Consider the following 17,943-nt stretch of genomic DNA (forward strand, 5'->3'; position numbering starts at 1 on the left):
TCCTCCTCAGCTCTACCCTATTTCCAAAGCCAGTCTCATGATTGCATTGACATCAAAATTGTGTTCACAGGGTTTATTTCCTTGAAAAGGTTAAGATGAGGGGCTACACCTTAAATAAGCGGGCCCTCGGAAGGAAGATTCAGTGTGCCCTGGACTTGTCTGCATTGGCACTAATGAGACTGAAGCATTGCTACCCACCCCCTACAGGTTCAGTCTCTATTGTAGATCCTTTTTTCTCTCCAGACCTAGTCTTTCTCCCTGACCTCCTTGTGCTACATCCTTCGTGGCTGCTTAGTTTCTGTTGCTTTAACTAGACTTTCTGAATTTGATACCTCATTTTCTTAGATCTTACATGGCTGCCTCTTGTAACATACACAGTTTGATTCTAAGTCTTCATTCTTTCGGCCAGTTCTGAATTGTTATCCTCTACCTAACTGTCATCTTTCTGAGCACTTTTCACAGAAACCCATTTGGAATTAAATTGTATTTGCCTGGCCATAAACAGTTGATGCTAAAAGAATATCAACTTTGCCATCCAGTTCCCTTGCCTCCGTGTCCACCCACTTTGAGTTTTCTGAGAAGTTTGGTGGCACCACTAAGAATCTGGTCTCAGTTTTCACATCCTCTGCTGGACTTGGTTCAAAGTTCAAGCTGAAGTTTCTAGTACCTGGAAAATACTTTGTCATGGGTCATGCTGGAAGAATAGTTTGATTTTTTTCAAAGACCTCATCTCTGACTGTCTTAATTCTTCACATGCTCCAAGGGAAAGATAGTGACTGATTTGGTCACAACTGAGTTGTGGGTCCACCAGAGCTCATGGAACATTGAGGAATTCCCTTATAAGCCAAAGCCATCTTGTTAATATCCCATGTATGCAATGGATCTCTCTGCATTCAAATTATCTTAAGTTTTGTGTTTTCTCCATTACCCTCTAGCCTGACTTCACTTCTCTCCCACAAGGATCTCCTGTCCCAGTGACAGGGGTCTTTGTTTCTGTCCCAAAAGATCCTCATCTGCCCCTGCAAAAGCTGCAATGTCAGAGACAAAAAACTGCACTGTCAGAGACAAAAAGCGTAGTGAAAGTGTGTAGTCATGAAGACTAAAGACACCAGCAGAGAGGGACAAACGTCTGGTCCATTAACCTAAAACTGGCTCAGTTTGGGATGTAGATTTTATTTTTAATGTGATTTAATTCTGTAATTAAATTTATAGCCCAGATCCCTAGGAAAGCAGAGAAAGCGATGTCCTCCTCCACTGTCAGGGTTCAGTCTGTCACCGTCTGTGTGACAGAGGGTCTCCATCTCTCTCAAAGCAGATCCAGAGGGCTGTGCCCCAGGGCATATGTGTTGAGCTCCGGCTGAGAAGTCTCCAACAAGAACTGTGAATGAGGCAGAACAACTTCAGGCTCCATTTGGCATTGCTCTTACATCCTAGAGGGACCTAAGATCCATTGCAGGTGCTAGGACTCGGCTCTCTGTCATTACCAAGACTATGTAGCACAGCACTGGGGTCATTGAAAGCACCATGAAGACCGTGTTCTATTGCTGTCTGCTTTCCAACTCCAGATTTGAAAAACTATATGGGGCTCTGTTAGTCCATCATGTGAGTCAGAAAGCTAGGATAGCAACCACTGCTAGCCCCTCCCGGCTGACCTGGAAAGTTTGCCTCTGGATTCAGTTACAGACTTCTCTTTGTCTTGTAATCACATTTGTATCCTCATTTTGGCCAATGTATATATTTCACAATGCTCCTTTTATCCCTGCTGAGATGGTCTCAATGTCCTCAAGCCTATAAAACCACTGTTAGGTCATGTTGCTCATTCACATGGCCTCTCAGGAGATCTGTGTGGATTGGAACCCTAAGTTCACATTCTGATTTTCCATATATTTATTCTTTTGTTCCTAGGCCGGTATTTTGATTTTGATGTGGAAAGACACTCAAGGAGTGTGCTTTCTGGAACCCCAGCAGGGTTACTGGAGTTCCTCCATAACAAGTTCGGTTACAAGTCCAGGCCTCCTGCTGTAGACATTTTGATAGACTATGACCTAAGAAGGGTGACCTAGTACCTGAAGGAAGCAGACCTCCAGATACTTCTGTTTTACAGCCTAATTCAGGGAAGGGTTACTAGCCACCTTGCAGCTGTACTTCCTCTCCAAAGTGTCAGCCACCACACCCTGAGAAAGTTTGAAAGTTTGAGAGCTCTGCTCCCACGTTACTGTGATTGGTTACTAACATAGTTCTCCACTGTCCTCTGTCCTGAGCTGGAATAGCCTTTAGTGAGGCCATTAATGGCCTTTTACCAAATGCTAGTATAACTCCCATTGTTGAGTGAGTGTTTCGAGATACTTATTTCACTCCACCGGCTGTGAGCCCCACAGTACCTGTCGTTCCTACAGTGCTCTTGCTGACGGAGCCTGGAGTGCGGCAGCACTCATTAAACAGGTGACTGCACGTGCCTCTCCGATGCTGGAAGTTTGATGGGAGCACCGGCTCTTTCTCCCTCTCTGCTGTGTCTTCAGGTTTTGAAACCATGCCTTGAAGTCAGTGGGTGCTCAGATATTCGCTGAATAAATAAATGGGCATGCAGGTGGAAGCTGTGCCCTCCCTCTTTGCCCTTCCTTGCCTTCTCCCTGGTTTTGACCCCCTAACTAGACCTGCATTATCTCATCTCTTTTAATGCCTTTTTTCCCATGCTGTTGCTGAAAAAGCATTATAGTTTGGCCCAGACTGTCATTCTTATTTGCCTACTGATTGCAGAGGACTGGAGGTAAAATAATCATTGCTCTATCCTTTCATTTTACTGAAGGCCCAGGGAGCTAAAGTGAGTTGCTCAAGCTTATAGAGCACATCTTATATGCCTGCACGATTGCTACACCTCCCCTCTTCCTTAGCAGATTTACATCTTTGGTTGAATGTGTCCAGTAAACGTTATCCAGAAGCTTCTTTCTAATCTTGCCTATGTCTTAAGTCCTGGAGCCAGTTGGAGAGTAACCATGTGTGCCCGTCCCCACCGCCACCACCATTTTGTTCTCTGATAATATAATTACACTCAGTACAGCCAACAACTGTCTCCCAAGTTATCACTTCTCATTCCTAAGTAAAAATAATTTCTCAAGCCATTAGTCAAGGAGCATTCAGGCTTCAGTATGTGGCCACCCAGTGTCTGAGACTTTTGTCCCAGGTTAGTGTCCTTTCCATGCTGAAGGTCCTGATCTGGCCTTGACTGTTTCAAGAACAGTGACCAGTGCTTGACTGAAGTAAGCTGTCAGCCAACCAATCTTTACTGTTACCCCAAGGAAATAGTAATAGGTCCTAACTGGCTTACTGGAGTGAGAATGGTGATGGAATGAACAGAAGGTATAGTACAGTCACTTGACTGGGCATTCTGGAAGAGATGGAGTCAGAATTAACATCATTTTAGTGCCTGGATGACCAGGGAAATAAAAACACCATTAGCAGAGAGAGAGGAACAGACACATAGGCAAAGTGCAGGTTTAGAGAGAGAAGGTAAACTCAGCATGGGGCATAGAGAGCATCAAACCTCCAGATTGTGTTTAGCAGGCAGTTGGAAATACGGAGCCAGCAGTCAGGGGAGAACTCTAGGGCAGAATTGCAGATTAGAATGCAGAGGACTATCCATATCAAGCTAATGTTGAAGTCACAACATTGTTATATGTGTAGAGTGAGAGATGAAGGGAGCCTTGAAACACATACCCATTTAAGGACGGTCTGGGAGAGAGGACTATAACTTAAAAGAGTTTAATGTTGGGCATATATGTCTTCTAAATAGGGGTGAAAGTGAGAGGTGGCACAGACCAAGGGAAAGGACCCAGTGGGGTGGGGCAGAGTAAAGATGCAAGAGAGAGGTGTGGGGAAGTAATTTCTGGATCGAGGTACAAGGGCTTTGAGCTCTTCAAGTACTTGAAGCACCCAGCTTCAGTGTAACAAGAGTGAAGACGAAAAGTATGGAGTCATTTTAATGAGAAGGATGTTTAGGCAACTGTGTCCCAAACAGAAAGCTATGTCCCTGCAAAAATGAGGTGGACACAGAGGGACTGAGGGTGTGAGAGGGGTAGGAAGAATTTGAGATAGGAAGTAAACATCCTAGGGAATGTGGAAATCTCCTGCAGGTGAGCGCAAGGCTGGAGGAGCAGAGGGCGGGTCCCGCCGAGATGGGACAGCATACACTAAGAGTCCAGGCAGCCAGGTTTGGTGGTTTTCTACTATAATATCAGCAGTTTGGGATGTGAAACAGGAATGATTGGTGGGAGGACAGTGAAAAGAAGGTGTTTGTCTACTAAGTGGAGTATCTGAGCAAGAAATTGAGGTCAGGGAGAAAGCTATATGAGGGTCAAAAAAAGTAGGCAGTTAGAAAGGGAGCTAGAAGGGGCAATGAGGACAAGGGGTGGATGTGCAGAAAGGTAAGGATGAAGTTAAGTTTGGTCTTGGGTGAGAATAGATCAATATAGTATGTTTTCTTCAGCCACTTACAAACCAGCAAATCACTGTATAAAAATTACTATTACTACCCTACAGCTACAGTGTGGTTCCTTGTACTTGATAGTTCATGTTCTTCTCCCCATCACCCTTAATTTCAGCTCTTTTTTTTCTCTTCCCATTTGGTTTGAACATCCTGAGATTTCCCACCCCTTCCTACTCTGAGGTCAGCCTTCTAACTCCTTTCATTTTAGAATAGGTCAGTCAGTGATCCTCATCTTGGGTAGCACCCTGGACTCTACCTGAGCTTTAAAAAAAAAAAAAAAAAGGTATAGGTCCCTGGGCCCCCGTCCCAGAGCCTCTAATTTAATTGGCCTGGGATTTGTTTTTTAAAGCTCCCCAGGTAATCTTCCCATGCATGGGAGCAGTGACTCCCATTGATGTGTTGTCCATATTGGGAACTACCTGATGAGCACAGGACTACTTCTCTAACGAGGACCATATTACAAGCACGGCTAAGCATAAGGATTCTGGAGTCAGCTGTCAGGGTCTCCGTCTCAGCTCTGTGATTTCAGGCAAGCTCTGTATTACCTAAATCCTTGGTTTCTTAATATGCTGGTGGGAAGAATCATAATCATGCCCACAAAAAAGGTTAAGTCAGATAACATGCTCATTCACACCACACTTGGCACAAAGAAGTACTCAACAAATACTAGTCTTGTTAATATTTGTATTGTGATTGCATTAGCATTTTTAATATGTTCCCTTTCCCTAGGACCACACAAGTTAAACTTAATTTCTTCACCACACTATTTATTTTGTATCTACATATTGCTTAATGAAGGAAAATTGTAGACTACCTTGTTTCCAAGTGTTTGAAAAAGCTTCATGATTGCAGTGATCGCATGTAGCCGGGCTTGGTGCTATAGTGAAAATTGGCAAGGATTACTTTTCTAAGTATTTAACTTAGTTTCCACTTGCTTGGTAAGAAAGTGGCCAGAGAGTGACTCTGTCAGAAATCCGCAGATTTCCTTTCATGAAGGCTGAGTGTGTATGGTGGTTTTCCTAGAACCTCACGCTGGCAGGAGCCTATCCAATAGTAGTTCGGTTATATCTTCCACTCTTTCTCAAGACTATTTATGCAACACCTCTGCACTATTCATGCCATGTCATTGTTGTTCCAAGTGTTTTTTTAAATAATCAGACATAATCTGCCCCTTACACCTTTCATTCAGCCTGTTAGGTCCTTAGGGGTAGCCCAACCTTTCTGATGAGATGCCTGCCCCCACCGCAAAATGATGGTTCCAGAGGTAAAACTCTTGCTCAAACAACATTAAACTTCTAATGATGTTATCTTACTTGCATTTACAAGCAGTGAAGTTTGTCATCTTTGTGTTGTTATTTATGCAGCATTAACCTTTTTCTCCAGATCATTGAGACTGAAAATATGATGGACCGAATTGTGACTGGCTTGTCTGAGTCTAGTGTCAAGGTGCGGTTAGCTGCTGTCAGGTATGAGCTTTAAATGGTCTGAATAAAAATCCCCTGCCATGTGTTTAACCTGTTTCCCTTCTGGACCTTCACCAAGTAAGCACAGAATCCAGGTGTTACTTGAAAGTCTGCTCAGGTGAATTCAGTGTGTGACATTTTAAACAGAAGCTAGTCTAAAAAGCCCATGAAGATTTCTGATCGTTGAATTAGTAATTTCTGTGGATATACTTGAAGTGGATGTTAGTAATTGTGAAATGCCAAGCAGTGTGTATGAAAAGTGCCAGTTGCAGCTTCCTGTGAGGCTAATTTTGATTATCCTTTGTAGATGTTTGCACAGTTTATCTAGATCTGTGCAGCAGCTTCGAACCAGTTTCCAGGATCACGCCGTATGGAAACCGTTGATGAAGGTAAGGAAAGAAAGGGTCAGTACATGGCACCCATTCCCACGGAGCCTTTAGCGAGTCGAGGTAGCTGGCTGACGGCATTCCATGGTCCAGGAGTATGTGTGCTTTTGTATAGAATGTTTCGAACAGTTATTTCTCCAAGTCTCAGGTCTAAGCATTTTTAGACCTGCAGAATGCATTTCTGAGGTCAGCATCTCATGTGTGACAGGGACATGCCTACCTGGTTTTCTTTATTAAATGAAACTTTAGCTACTTATCTGATCTCTCTATGTGTTTAGTATTACACTTTGGACTTGTATTCGGTCATCTTTGTAATTTTTAGTTATAAAAGGAGAGGAATCAGCCATTTACAGAATATAGTCTGTTCTTAGTCTTTTGGCACTCCCTTGGTATTTTTTAACACAACTGTTACCTCCTGCTTCTCTACTTCAAAATAACTTCTTTTGGTCTTAGGTCTTTTCTTGGGAGCAGGGGAGGTTGTTGAGGCCAATTAATCTGAATTGAGACTTAGAACATGCATCAGGCTACTGCTAATAGTATTCCTGATACATTACAGAACCACAGGTCAACCTGGCCTCTGGTCCGTCCTTTTTTCTTTAAGTGACCATACACCTTGCATTCAATCGACAGAATTTTTTGTTTATTTTTTTGTTTTTGTTTTTGTTTTTTTAGTACCTGCTAAGAAAGCCTCAGGGCACAGTAAGGCTACCACAACTTTTTTCTGTAGAGCTCTTGCCTTCAGCTTAAAGCATCAGTTGGAAGCATCAGTGTGGTGGAAATAGTCACAGGAGGTTTCAGGCAGCAAGACTGAAAAGACAGAGGAGCAGCATGAACAGAAACATTACATTAGGGTTTGTGCAGGAAGCGTACAGGGGCCTCTGGGACTGTAGTGTAGGGTCAGAGCGTGAGCACTGGTGGAGAGTCGGACAGTGCTGTCTTCAGTTGAGTGATTTTCCTGTTGCCACTCTTTCTTGTCCTTAGATCACATTTTGTTCATGGCAGCTTAATCTTGGTTTATTGATTCTGTCCATTCAAGATTTTTTTAAGTATTTCCTATTTCCCTAAATAACTTTCAAATATTTCTTCCCTAATGGCTCAGCTCAGTACCCCTCTATCATGTGAATCAGAAATGCAGTAACATGTGGTTTCTCACCCCTTTTACCTGGGAAAGGTTTGGTGAGCAATCTGGAGGGGTTTTGTGCGTGTGGGTACATGTGGGTGTACTTACTATCAAACCACTGCTTTGTTGTACATTTAAAGTATAGCTAGCATTAAAAGCTGGGAAGTAGATCAGTAATTTGTTTTAGATATTTCAGTTCCTCTTACTTCAAAGACTGTTTGCATATCTATTGATTTTTACCCTTTTTCATTTCCATGTTTTTAAGTCTTGGTTAGCAAACCACAGGAGAGTAGCCATTTGATTTTAATTAAAATTTTTATCTGTGATCATTTTTGTCAGTATTTTGGTGAAACTCGATTTGGCCAAAGTTAGATGTCAGCTTCTGAGTTTCACATGTTGTATCTTATCCCAGACAGCGTAAATGCTTTTAAGAATTTCATAGACTCTCTTCTGTTTTAGTTTATCATTAACATTACCTAATTTGAAAATAAAACTTGATAAAAGCACATTAATTTCTATAAAACAATAAATATTTTAAAAAGTGAGTCATATCAAGCAAAGCATCTTTTTAAAGCCTCATACACACTCACATATTTAAACCAGTGAATCTAAGTAGTGTGATTTTGGAAATGATTATTGCTCTTATTTTACAGAAATTCACTGTACACTCATTTTGTGCTATGACATTTGGTTGATACCAGTCAGGATAAATTAGGCCATAGGTATATAGATTATTCCTTCAGAAGCTTAAATTTGCTAATAGAAAAGGAGATTGGCATGGCCACACACAGAATTTGAACAGTAATAAGGGTCCTAAGAGAGGCCACAGACAGTGGCAGTGGTTGCTCAGAGGAGGATAGAATGACTTCTGCCTGGGAGGGCTCCAAGGAGGCTTCTGGAAGGAGATGGCCATACCGCATCGATACAGGGTGCACTGGAGAGATGTAGGAAGGTCATGGAAAGGCGAGAAACGGTGACCAGGGTCTTAGATGGGTGGTGGCACACACAGAAATCAGCATAATATATGAGATTTGATCTTTATCAACTAGCTAACAATGCACAGGAAAGTTAGAACAGTATCTTAGGACAACTGCTTCCGTTTTGTAATTCTCGCTTACTCTTAACTCGAGAACTTCAGATTTGATTTAGCTGAAGAAGCTAAATATATATTTAACTCTAAAGAAGCAGATAATATATTGAACTCTAAATTTTTTTGTGTGATTCTCCATTTCCAATTTGCATAGCTAGAGCTCCTAGGACTGGTTTGGGATCACAAGCCTTATCCAAATAGGATCCCAAATGCAAAGGATGTAGGTGGAATGGTTATTGCATGTAAGTGGTACTGTTTATGAAGCCCTCTGTCTTAGAGCCTAGAAAGAACAGGTTCTGATTAAAGCCAATGGTGGCTAACATTTGTCATCATGCTGTGTTGTCTTCTCAGTTCAGTGTGCGTCTGTGGCATTTACTTTACTCGATGCCTGCCACATGCCTGGTATTGTGCCTGGTGAGAGCACAAACTATGGCAATAAATTACCTTTCTAAAAACCTTACTGATATAGCCAGTACTGTGAATGAAAACATTCTAAAATCTTTTCATTTTTAATTCTCACAACAACCTTATGAAGCAGGTACGATTATTATCCCCATTTGACAGCCAAGGAATTCATACACCTATTCAGTGGCTGAACTGAAATTGGCACTCAGGTAGTCTGTGTTCTTTTGTGCCGTGATGCATCCCTTATTATTCACTGTGTCACATTTTATCCTGATAGCTCTATCAAGGAAGTGTTGTTAAATTCAACTCAAAAGTGCAGAGAGGTTAGGAAATGTACCCTTGTGCACACATCTCATAAGTGGGGGGTAAGAGCTGGAACCAGACTAAGTGATTCCAGTCTCCAGGACCAGCTCCCAGCATCATCCTGCCTATGCATCAGCTTGTTCCACCCATGCTTCTGGTCAAATAAATCTTTCTAGGGATACTTTGGAAAGTACTGGGCCCTAGGACAATTTTGTGGTTTCATAATCAGCCTGATTTGCTGCAGTAGAATGAGCTTACTTTCCCTAAACCAGTCCCATGATTTTCAAACTTTTTACATAGGGCACTGCTGCCTGACTTGTGTCTGTCTGCTTTTCTGTGCAACAACCCTCACCCTGGCGGTGGAGCTGTAGCTTCGGCAGCAAGATCGATGTGAGGGTCGTAATTACAGCACTAGATAAAGGCTCATACTATGTCAAGTGGGTCTTTCCTAACCAGCTCTCTAATATGGGAAATCAAGTTGAAAGATAAATTGGGCTTTTCTTCCTCATTTATTCTTAAGATCTCACCTCCATGTCTCCAAACCATTAATAGCATCCCTTTTTTTTAATTCCCTAGGTTTTACAAAATGCACCAGATGAAATCCTAGTCGTAGCATCATCCATGCTATGTAATCTTCTTCTTGAATTTTCTCCAAGCAAAGAGGTTAGTATTGATGTTCTCTTCCTAGACCTTGCTCGGTCCTACCAAGACAGACTTTAGTCAAATAATCTTCACAGTAGTTGACATTGAAATTTGAAGATTGGTTTAAAAAACTACTTCTGAGTTGTTTGATGCTACAAGGAGGAGGGCAGCAAAATAAATCATTTTTTAAATATGGTTATTATTTTCTGTTATACCTTTTATTCTGCCTGGCCTATTCAGATTATTTTTTAAATATTATAGTTTATAGTAACTCTAAACTGCCTACAACTGCAAATGTAAGAAATAATTACAAAAATAATAGACTGTTTTCAAATTACATTTACTAAAGACTAAATTAAGACTCCATTTTATAAACCAGGATTATAAGTCATTTCAAGGAGATAACTGCTGGCATCAGAAAATAATCTTTTTAATGTTTAGTGTTATGGTAGTTGTGTGGAGAAGGATTAAATGTGGAGATATTTTTCCCTTGTTTTATGCATTTTATTAGTTATTTGAGCGTGTATTATTCTAACAGGGAAAATTAAAATCAACTTTAATAAAGGAAGGAAGAAACCTTATAGAGTTAATTTTATCATGTTGAGGTGTCTCTGGTGTGCCAGTCGTGAACTGAGGTTTAGACATTGTCCTTACTGTGCACCAAGCAGTCCCATTTTTGTTGGACGACTTTTCTGCATTGCAATACCTACAGACTGCTGACTGGTAATTGGGAAGGCATTAGTAACGGGTGGAGGTTCAGAGACACCACCATTCAACAGGCAGTAATAATCTTGGAACAAAAGGGGAGAGACTGATCATTATTCTGAAGGAGACAAAGGCGAGATAAGATGCCAGCACTTCCATCAGTTCTTCTCTGCCCTGGTGGTGGGAATCTTGGTCTGATGACTGTCAGGTGCCCTCAGTGTGACACCGTTAGTCATCCTGCATAGCTCTTGTGATGCCTCAGATCCACCTTCAGAATAATTAGGGTCTAGTTATGAAGTGAGGTAGATGAATGCGGGCGTAGGATCATTAATACAATTGGTTTTTCATATTAAAAATAAGCTGGCTTATAGTTAGCAGTACTGTATCGTATATTTGAAAGTTGTTAGGAGACTGATCTTAAAAGTTCTTATCACAAGGGACAAAATTGTAGCTGTGTATGATAATGAATTTTAACTAGACTTACTCCGATGATCACTTTGCAATACATACTTATATTGAGTAATGTTTTACACCTGAAACATAATATTTTATGTCAGTTATATTTAAATAAATAAACTGGATTTTGAACTGGAAGGTAAGGAAGTGCTATAAGAGCATTATTGGGCCAGGTGAGTAATTGGAATATGGACTATAGATTCAATAAAAGTATTGTATTAATGTTAACTTTTCTGAATTTGGTAATTGTTCTGTGGTTAGCTATGAGAATAGTCTTGTTCTTAGGAAATACACATTGAAGTAGTAAGGGTAGTGGGGCATGATGTATTCACTCTACTTTCAAGTGGTTCAGAAAAGATAAAAAGGCAAATGTACTGACAGCTGTAAGAGGGGAGGGGTAGGTGGGGACTGATTGAAAGAAGGTGAAGGGATTAGTCAGAGAACGTGTATGAAGGACCCATGGACATGGACAACTGTGAGGGGACTGGCTATGGAAGGGGGGAGGAGGGGTGAAGGAGGAAAAAGTGGGACAACTGTAATAGCATAAACAATAAAACATTTGAAAAAGCAAACATGCAATATAGGTTTATAGAATGAAAGATAATAAGCAAAATGATACAGCAAAATATTAAAAATTGGTTAATCTGGGAAAAGAATTTATGTAAGTTCCATGTATCAGTCTTGCTACTTTGTAAGTTTGACCTTAGCTGAAAATAAAAAGTAAAAAAAAATAACACAGTTTATACAAGTAGAGGAATGTGTATCCTTTGAAAATGTCATGGTGAAAAGCACTGCTCTGTTTCTTGGTATGTAAGTCTCAATTGTTTAAGACATTTTCTAGAATCCACTTGACAAGTGGCCTTTTAAGCATTCATTGGTGATGCAAATCAGTCCTCTAGGATTTGAACTTTTATAAAATTAACAAAACTCATTTTCTGCTAAGTGTCATAAATTCAGTGATCAGGCTAAAGCATGCTATTTTAGGTGTAAAACATGGTATGACTGTAAGTGTAAGACTGTTCTGCTTGTATTATTGAGAAGTAGTCCTGAAAGTAGCTCTAAAAGTAGAATTCTATTGGGAGTAAGATTGACAGTTTGGAAGGAAGATAGGTTATCTTAAATTCCATTCTAAATCAGCCTACTGCTTCACAGTCCCAGCTTGTAAACAGCTCCTGACCTAGTGAGATAACAAAGGGAGCGATGGGCTCTCAGAAGCTGGTGAGAAGGAGAGTGTGGAACTGGATCATGGAATCAGGAAGAGTATGTGTAGAATGTACAGGTGATTAGGCTATCTCCTGAGTCTTCCAGGACTACCAGAAAAGCGGGAAATGACAGGGAGAGATTAACTGTTTTTGCCCTTCTCAAGGTGATTTTTATGGCCACCTCACTCCCTGCTCTGTGAAAGTTGCTTGGATTTGGTTAGGAGTGGGAACAAAATCATAAGCAGAGTGCCATGGTATATGCATATGTAGTTTGCAAGCCTGAATTAAAGCTGTGTTGTTATGTTTTTGTGTTTGTTTTTTCCCTTTCCAATGGCAGCCAATTTTAGAATCAGGAGCTGTAGAACTACTTTGTGGATTAACCCAAAGTGAAAATCCTGCTTTACGAGTGAATGGAATTTGGGCTCTTATGGTATGTTTCCCTCTTCTATGTATGTCATCATTTACAAAGAGAATAGAGCTTTTTCAAAGGTAAAACTAAAGAACGTGTTATTTGAAACATCTGGCTTTTTTTTTTTAAATCTTGCTCTTTTAGTTTAGCTTTCTAATGACCTAGGACCTAGAACACTCTGTATTCAGCTTTCAGATTCAAATATAAGCAACTTATTTGGCCACTGTGTGCCTGTGTTCTATTTATTATTAAGGAAAGTGGAAAGATGGTTGAACTTGACATACCTAATTTTGGGAAACAGATTTTCCTCATCATGAACATACTGATACATGTATAGGGCTCCCAACATTACAAAGCACTTTTGTGTCTCCTTTGCTTTTTAAAAATGTTATTTTTAAATTACAGTTTACATTTAATATTATTTTGTATTAGTTTCAGGTATACAGAATAATGGTTAGATAATCATATATTTTACATAGTGATCCCACTCCCCACCCTGGATATTTCAAGTGCCCACCTGGCTCCATACATAGTTATTACAATATTATAGACTGCATGTCTGTTTACACCCCCATGGCTATTTTGTATGTGTCTCCTTTGCTTTTTATAGCAACTTTGTGAAATAAGCTAGGGAGATGTATATTTTATAGGTAAGTAAACTAAGGCACAGAGTGATTAAATAACTTATCCATGGTGCATATGCAGAATTGGTGCATAAACTGTTTCTAGGAAATGATTTGTAATCAAAATTTTTTAAATTTATAACTGTGAAGCCAAAGAACCATTTATCCTTAAAATTAATAAAGTAAAATTCATTGAAATTGAAATTCTACATAGCTTTTTAAAAAAACACAATATAGTAATTACAATTTAACTACCATGTACCAGACACTAGGCAGGTGTTTTATACTTCTAATTCTTACTCTAAGTTATACTGGTATGTATCCACCTTACAGCAAGGACACTGGGACATTGGGAGGGTAAGTGAGTTGTCCAAGGCCTCAGAGCTAATCAGTGTTGGAAATGGACTTGAATCTGTCCCAGGCCCATACTCTTCTCCCTGTTCCAGCTTATATCTGCTGTCTTTTCACATGAACTTTGGGATGGAAAAAAAAATCATCTAAGAAAGTACTGAATCCAGTAGCTTAACACTTATTTTTCTCCTTAACTTGGCACCAGCTTTTAATACTTCTCCTTGTTGAAACTCCTTCCTAGGACTTAATTTCTTTTCTGCCTAGCTTCCTCTTTAACAACCTTCTCAGGGGACGTTCCCCGAAATTTCAGTTCCTGGTTTCCAGTTCCCTTTACACTTTGGTTTCAGGGACTTCATCCACTCTCATGGTTTCAACTTCCACTAATAGATGAAGTGGCCAGGAATGACTTTCTGTTCCCAGTTCTATCACTTAACCTATGAGACTACATTTGAGGGCTCCCCGACGTGTATCGTTTTAGTGTTGAAAATTGAATTTATCATCCTGTTCCTCAAATCCACATCGACTATTCTTATTCTCATCAATCTCCATATCACCAGCCGCTGTGTTCTCTCTCCACTTAGTGTAAAACCTTGGAATCATCTTTGATGATTCTGGTCCCTTGACATCTTGCCCAGTACTGTTCTTACTCTTCCATGCCACCTTGCATCATTAGGTATCTTGATCTTTCATACATCTTAACTCCTTAATTAAAAATAAGTTCCTGGAGGGCAGTAACCACATACTATAATAAGTCTTTAGTTTACAAGAGATTTCTGTACCCAAAGTTGATTTATGACTTATTTGGAATATACCACTTTTTTACCTTCAGACATGCAATTATAACTTCAGGTGAAGCTGAGATAATCCATAATGTGTCCAGAAAGGAGAAAATAGCTACTGGCCATCTGGGGTTTCTGGTGGGTTGCTTGGATACAGCCCCTGCCCCCTGTGTGACATGGCCCAGCCGTGTCAACACCCACCACAGGATTGTGAATACAACAGGTGTTTCATGCCAGTGAAGTTAACAAAACCCACTGCTTATTTTCTTCCATAATAAACCTTCATTTTAAATCATCCTCAACATTCACGGCACAGTATACGTAGTTGTTAATGGTCATTTTGTTATTAAAATACACAGAAGGCAACTTGGTTAACCATAAGGATAATCTCAAAAGTAATCAAGGATTTTGAATTTATTTGAGAAATCTTAACACACTCCAATGTCAGTGTCAGGAAGCAATCATATTCCTAATAAAGGAGTATATACAGAAGTGACCATTGTTTTTCCCTTAACAGACAGAATTACAGACAATTAACAGGAGTCAGAGAAATAATATGACTTATACTTAAGGATTTTTTGCAGATCCTATTAGTACTTTGAAAATAATCAGCATTACTATTAAAGTATAATTTAATAAAACAAATGTAAACATGATTCTTGGAATTTCTTTAACCCTTTCAGAATATGGCCTTTCAGGCTGAACAAAAAATAAAAGCAGATATTTTACGAAGCTTGAGTACTGAACAGCTATTCCGGTTGTTATCAGATTCAGATTTGAATGTGCTGATGAAGACACTGGGACTTCTTAGAAACCTCCTCTCTACTCGGCCTGTAAGTAAAATCACTGAGGTTTCCAGATTAGCTCCCCCTGCATATGCATTGTGAAACATTGCCCTCCCTTTCCTCTCCAAGTGTGATCGAAAAACTTCTTCCCAGAGAGGCAAGGACGTGATGTCTAGACCTGTCACCTTCAGAGGTGTTCTAGGAGCTGCTTCACCAAAGCGCCACTTGACCCTTCATTCCTGCACTGCCCGTCCTGTCTCTTTCCCCTCCTTCCTTGTGTATGAGCCTGTCGTAATTCGTTACTTTATTCTCACCTGGTTTGCTGGCCATGGAGGGTTCTCTTATGGCCTAATCAGTTATCTCTGAGGCCTCTGATTCTTTCACTTTAGAGAAGCTCCCTCAGTGCCATTCTGTAGACATACACCCCCTACCCCCCACACCCCCGCCCCAGCCCACATGTACTGGATTGAGCTCTGAAGGTGTCATTGTGGAGGACAGTGGGCGGATGGAGGAGCAGGGGAAGCTGAGCCTTGCTCTGGGATCCCTCTCATTGTTCTCTAATGGACTCTGAGCAGCATTGTCGGTGGCCCTTCATGTAGATAAAAAAACACAAATGCTTCCTTCTCTGTGCCTCATTTGTTGTTGCTTTTATTCAATTTATTTAAACTAAAAGTAAAAACAACCAGTTCACCCACTTCCCCCACCCCACCCTCTCTCCCTCACCTCTGACAACCACAAAACTGTATCTGTATCCATGAACTTAATGTTCTAATTTCTTTTTTTTTTTTTAAGATTTTATTTCTTAATTTTTAGAGACGGAAGGGAGAGAGGGAGAGAGAAACATCAATGTGTGGTTGCTGGGGGCTGTGGCCTGCAACCCAGGCATGTGCCCTTACTGGGAATCGAACCTGCGACACTTTGGTTTGCAGCCCGAGCTCAATCCACTGAGCTACGCCAGCCAGGGCTTAATGTTCTAATTTCTATAAAAATATTTTTGTATGTTATTATGTATTATTATTTATATATCACTTTTTTTTAGTCATCTTTGTACATTTATGCCCCAGATAGCAAGTGTATCCATACCATGTTGTCCATGTCTCTCTGGCTTCCCCCATCTCCTTCACCCATTTTTTAAAATATTTTATTTATTTATTTTTAGAGAGGGGAAAGGAGGGAGAGGAAGAGAGAGAAACATCAGTGTGTGGTTGCCTCTTGAGTGGCCCCCACTGGGGACCTGACCCACAACCCAGGCATGTACCCTGACTTGGAATCGAACCTACAACCCTTCAGTTGGCAGCCTGCATTCAATCCACTGTCCTTCACCCATTTTTATGTGTCTGTTTTCTTTAATATGTTTGGGCTTGAGGATCCCATGTGATTGTAATTCTATATTCTATCAAGACAAGTTATGCTCTCTTCATCTTCAAGTCACCAAAAAAAATGTTGAAGGCAAAATACAGCTTTAAAATGTAATATACACTGTTCTTTAATGTCTGGTTCTATATGCTGTGGTGTTCTCTTTGAAGTAGTTGTGTATTTAGAAGCCTTCTGTTATATCCTATGGTTTGTTCCTTTGTTCCCCAGATGATAATTGTGGATTTCCCATTGTTTTGCAGCATATAGATAAAATAATGAGTACTCATGGAAAGCAGATTATGCAAGCCGTCACTCTTATTCTGGAAGGAGAACATAACATTGAAGTCAAAGAACAGGTACGTGTTCCCTTTTTTTGAGGAATATCTTCTGATTATACCAAGAAAGGTTTTCTACCACCCTTTCAACTCTCTTTAAGAATTCTTCCCTCTGAAACAGAGAACATGACCGGAGTTTACAGTTTCACCCTCCGTGTCAGGTACTGTACACACTGTCTCTGTCTCCACAGGGACAGCCGCCTTCAGTCATTCTGGAGTGAACCCTTTCTTTAGGGTTCACCATTTCTAGCCCTTTCTACCACCATGCTCCAACCTCAAATTCCTGTAGCTCCCTGATAAAATAATCCCTTATGCTGAAAAAAATTTTTGTTTCTTTATTCTTATACGTTTCTGTTCTTTATTTGTATCCCTTACCCCTACTTTTTATTGAATTTCAGTAGGGCAGGTTTAGGGTAGGCAAAAAAAACAAACAAAAGCAGAAGCTATGTGTTCGTGAGAGGACATTGTGGGAAATACTTTTCTATAATTTCCTGAAATTTATTATAAGACTTTAACATAGTACCTATTTTATTTTACAATTTTAAAAATCACCTGCATACTTAAAATTTTAACACAAGATCTGAGGTAAAAATAATGTTCAACTATTTAGCATAGGTGTTGGCTACGGGTGTTTTCACTTTCAAAATTCATTGAGCTGTACACTTACACATATGGAAGAAACTTGCCAAGTTCGTCAGTTCTGGAGTTAGAGTCATTCAGCAGGCTTTTGAAGAACAACCCAGAAAGTCAGAGTGGTAGGACTTAAGAGCTGAGATTGAATTTGTGAGCAAAAAAAAGGTGATACATTTGACAAAGTTGTTTTAAGATGGATACTTTAGATGATTTCCCTTAAAATTTAATAACAACTGTTTTTTGGTGAACAAAAATGTAACGCAGAAAAAGTACAATTTCATAAGCATCACTGAAATTAAGTCAATTGAGATTTATTACTGGAATGCAACAATGAGGTACACACATTGTTCAAAAGAAATTTTCTACCTGGAGAGCATAGGAATGAATATCATGTATTAAAGACAGCTTACCTAGATA

At 40.1% G+C, this 17,943-nt stretch overlaps 2 protein-coding genes across 9 annotated transcripts in view; one reads left to right on the top strand and one right to left on the bottom strand.

Annotated features, from left to right (window-relative positions):
• Positions 1-17,943, top strand: part of ARMC8 (armadillo repeat containing 8) — a 98,464-nt gene that overhangs the window by 68,845 nt on the left and 11,676 nt on the right. For all 6 annotated transcript variants that reach the window (XM_028518905.2, XM_036030702.1, XM_036030700.1 and 3 more), the window contains 6 exons: positions 5,867-5,949; positions 6,254-6,335; positions 9,827-9,913; positions 12,593-12,685; positions 15,101-15,250; positions 16,819-16,914. In XM_028518905.2, coding sequence (XP_028374706.1) covers positions 5,867-5,949; positions 6,254-6,335; positions 9,827-9,913; positions 12,593-12,685; positions 15,101-15,250; positions 16,819-16,914 — 591 coding nt within the window. The remainder of the gene's footprint in view (positions 1-5,866; positions 5,950-6,253; positions 6,336-9,826; positions 9,914-12,592; positions 12,686-15,100; positions 15,251-16,818; positions 16,915-17,943) is intronic.
• NME9 (NME/NM23 family member 9) overlaps positions 6,697-17,943 on the bottom strand; it is a 48,814-nt gene continuing 37,567 nt past the window's right edge. Inside the window, exon 12 of one of the 3 annotated variants that reach the window (XM_036030704.1) lies at positions 6,697-7,139. In XM_036030704.1, the coding sequence (XP_035886597.1) occupies positions 7,084-7,139 (56 nt within the window). In that variant the 3' untranslated portion in view covers positions 6,697-7,083. The remainder of the gene's footprint in view (positions 7,140-17,943) is intronic. The other 2 variants (XM_028518472.2, XM_036030706.1) reach the window with 2 other exon arrangements.

The sequence above is a fragment of the Phyllostomus discolor genome, chromosome 7, assembly GCF_004126475.2.
Source record: "Phyllostomus discolor isolate MPI-MPIP mPhyDis1 chromosome 7, mPhyDis1.pri.v3, whole genome shotgun sequence".
In the NCBI taxonomy this organism is placed as follows: Eukaryota; Metazoa; Chordata; class Mammalia; order Chiroptera; family Phyllostomidae; genus Phyllostomus; species Phyllostomus discolor.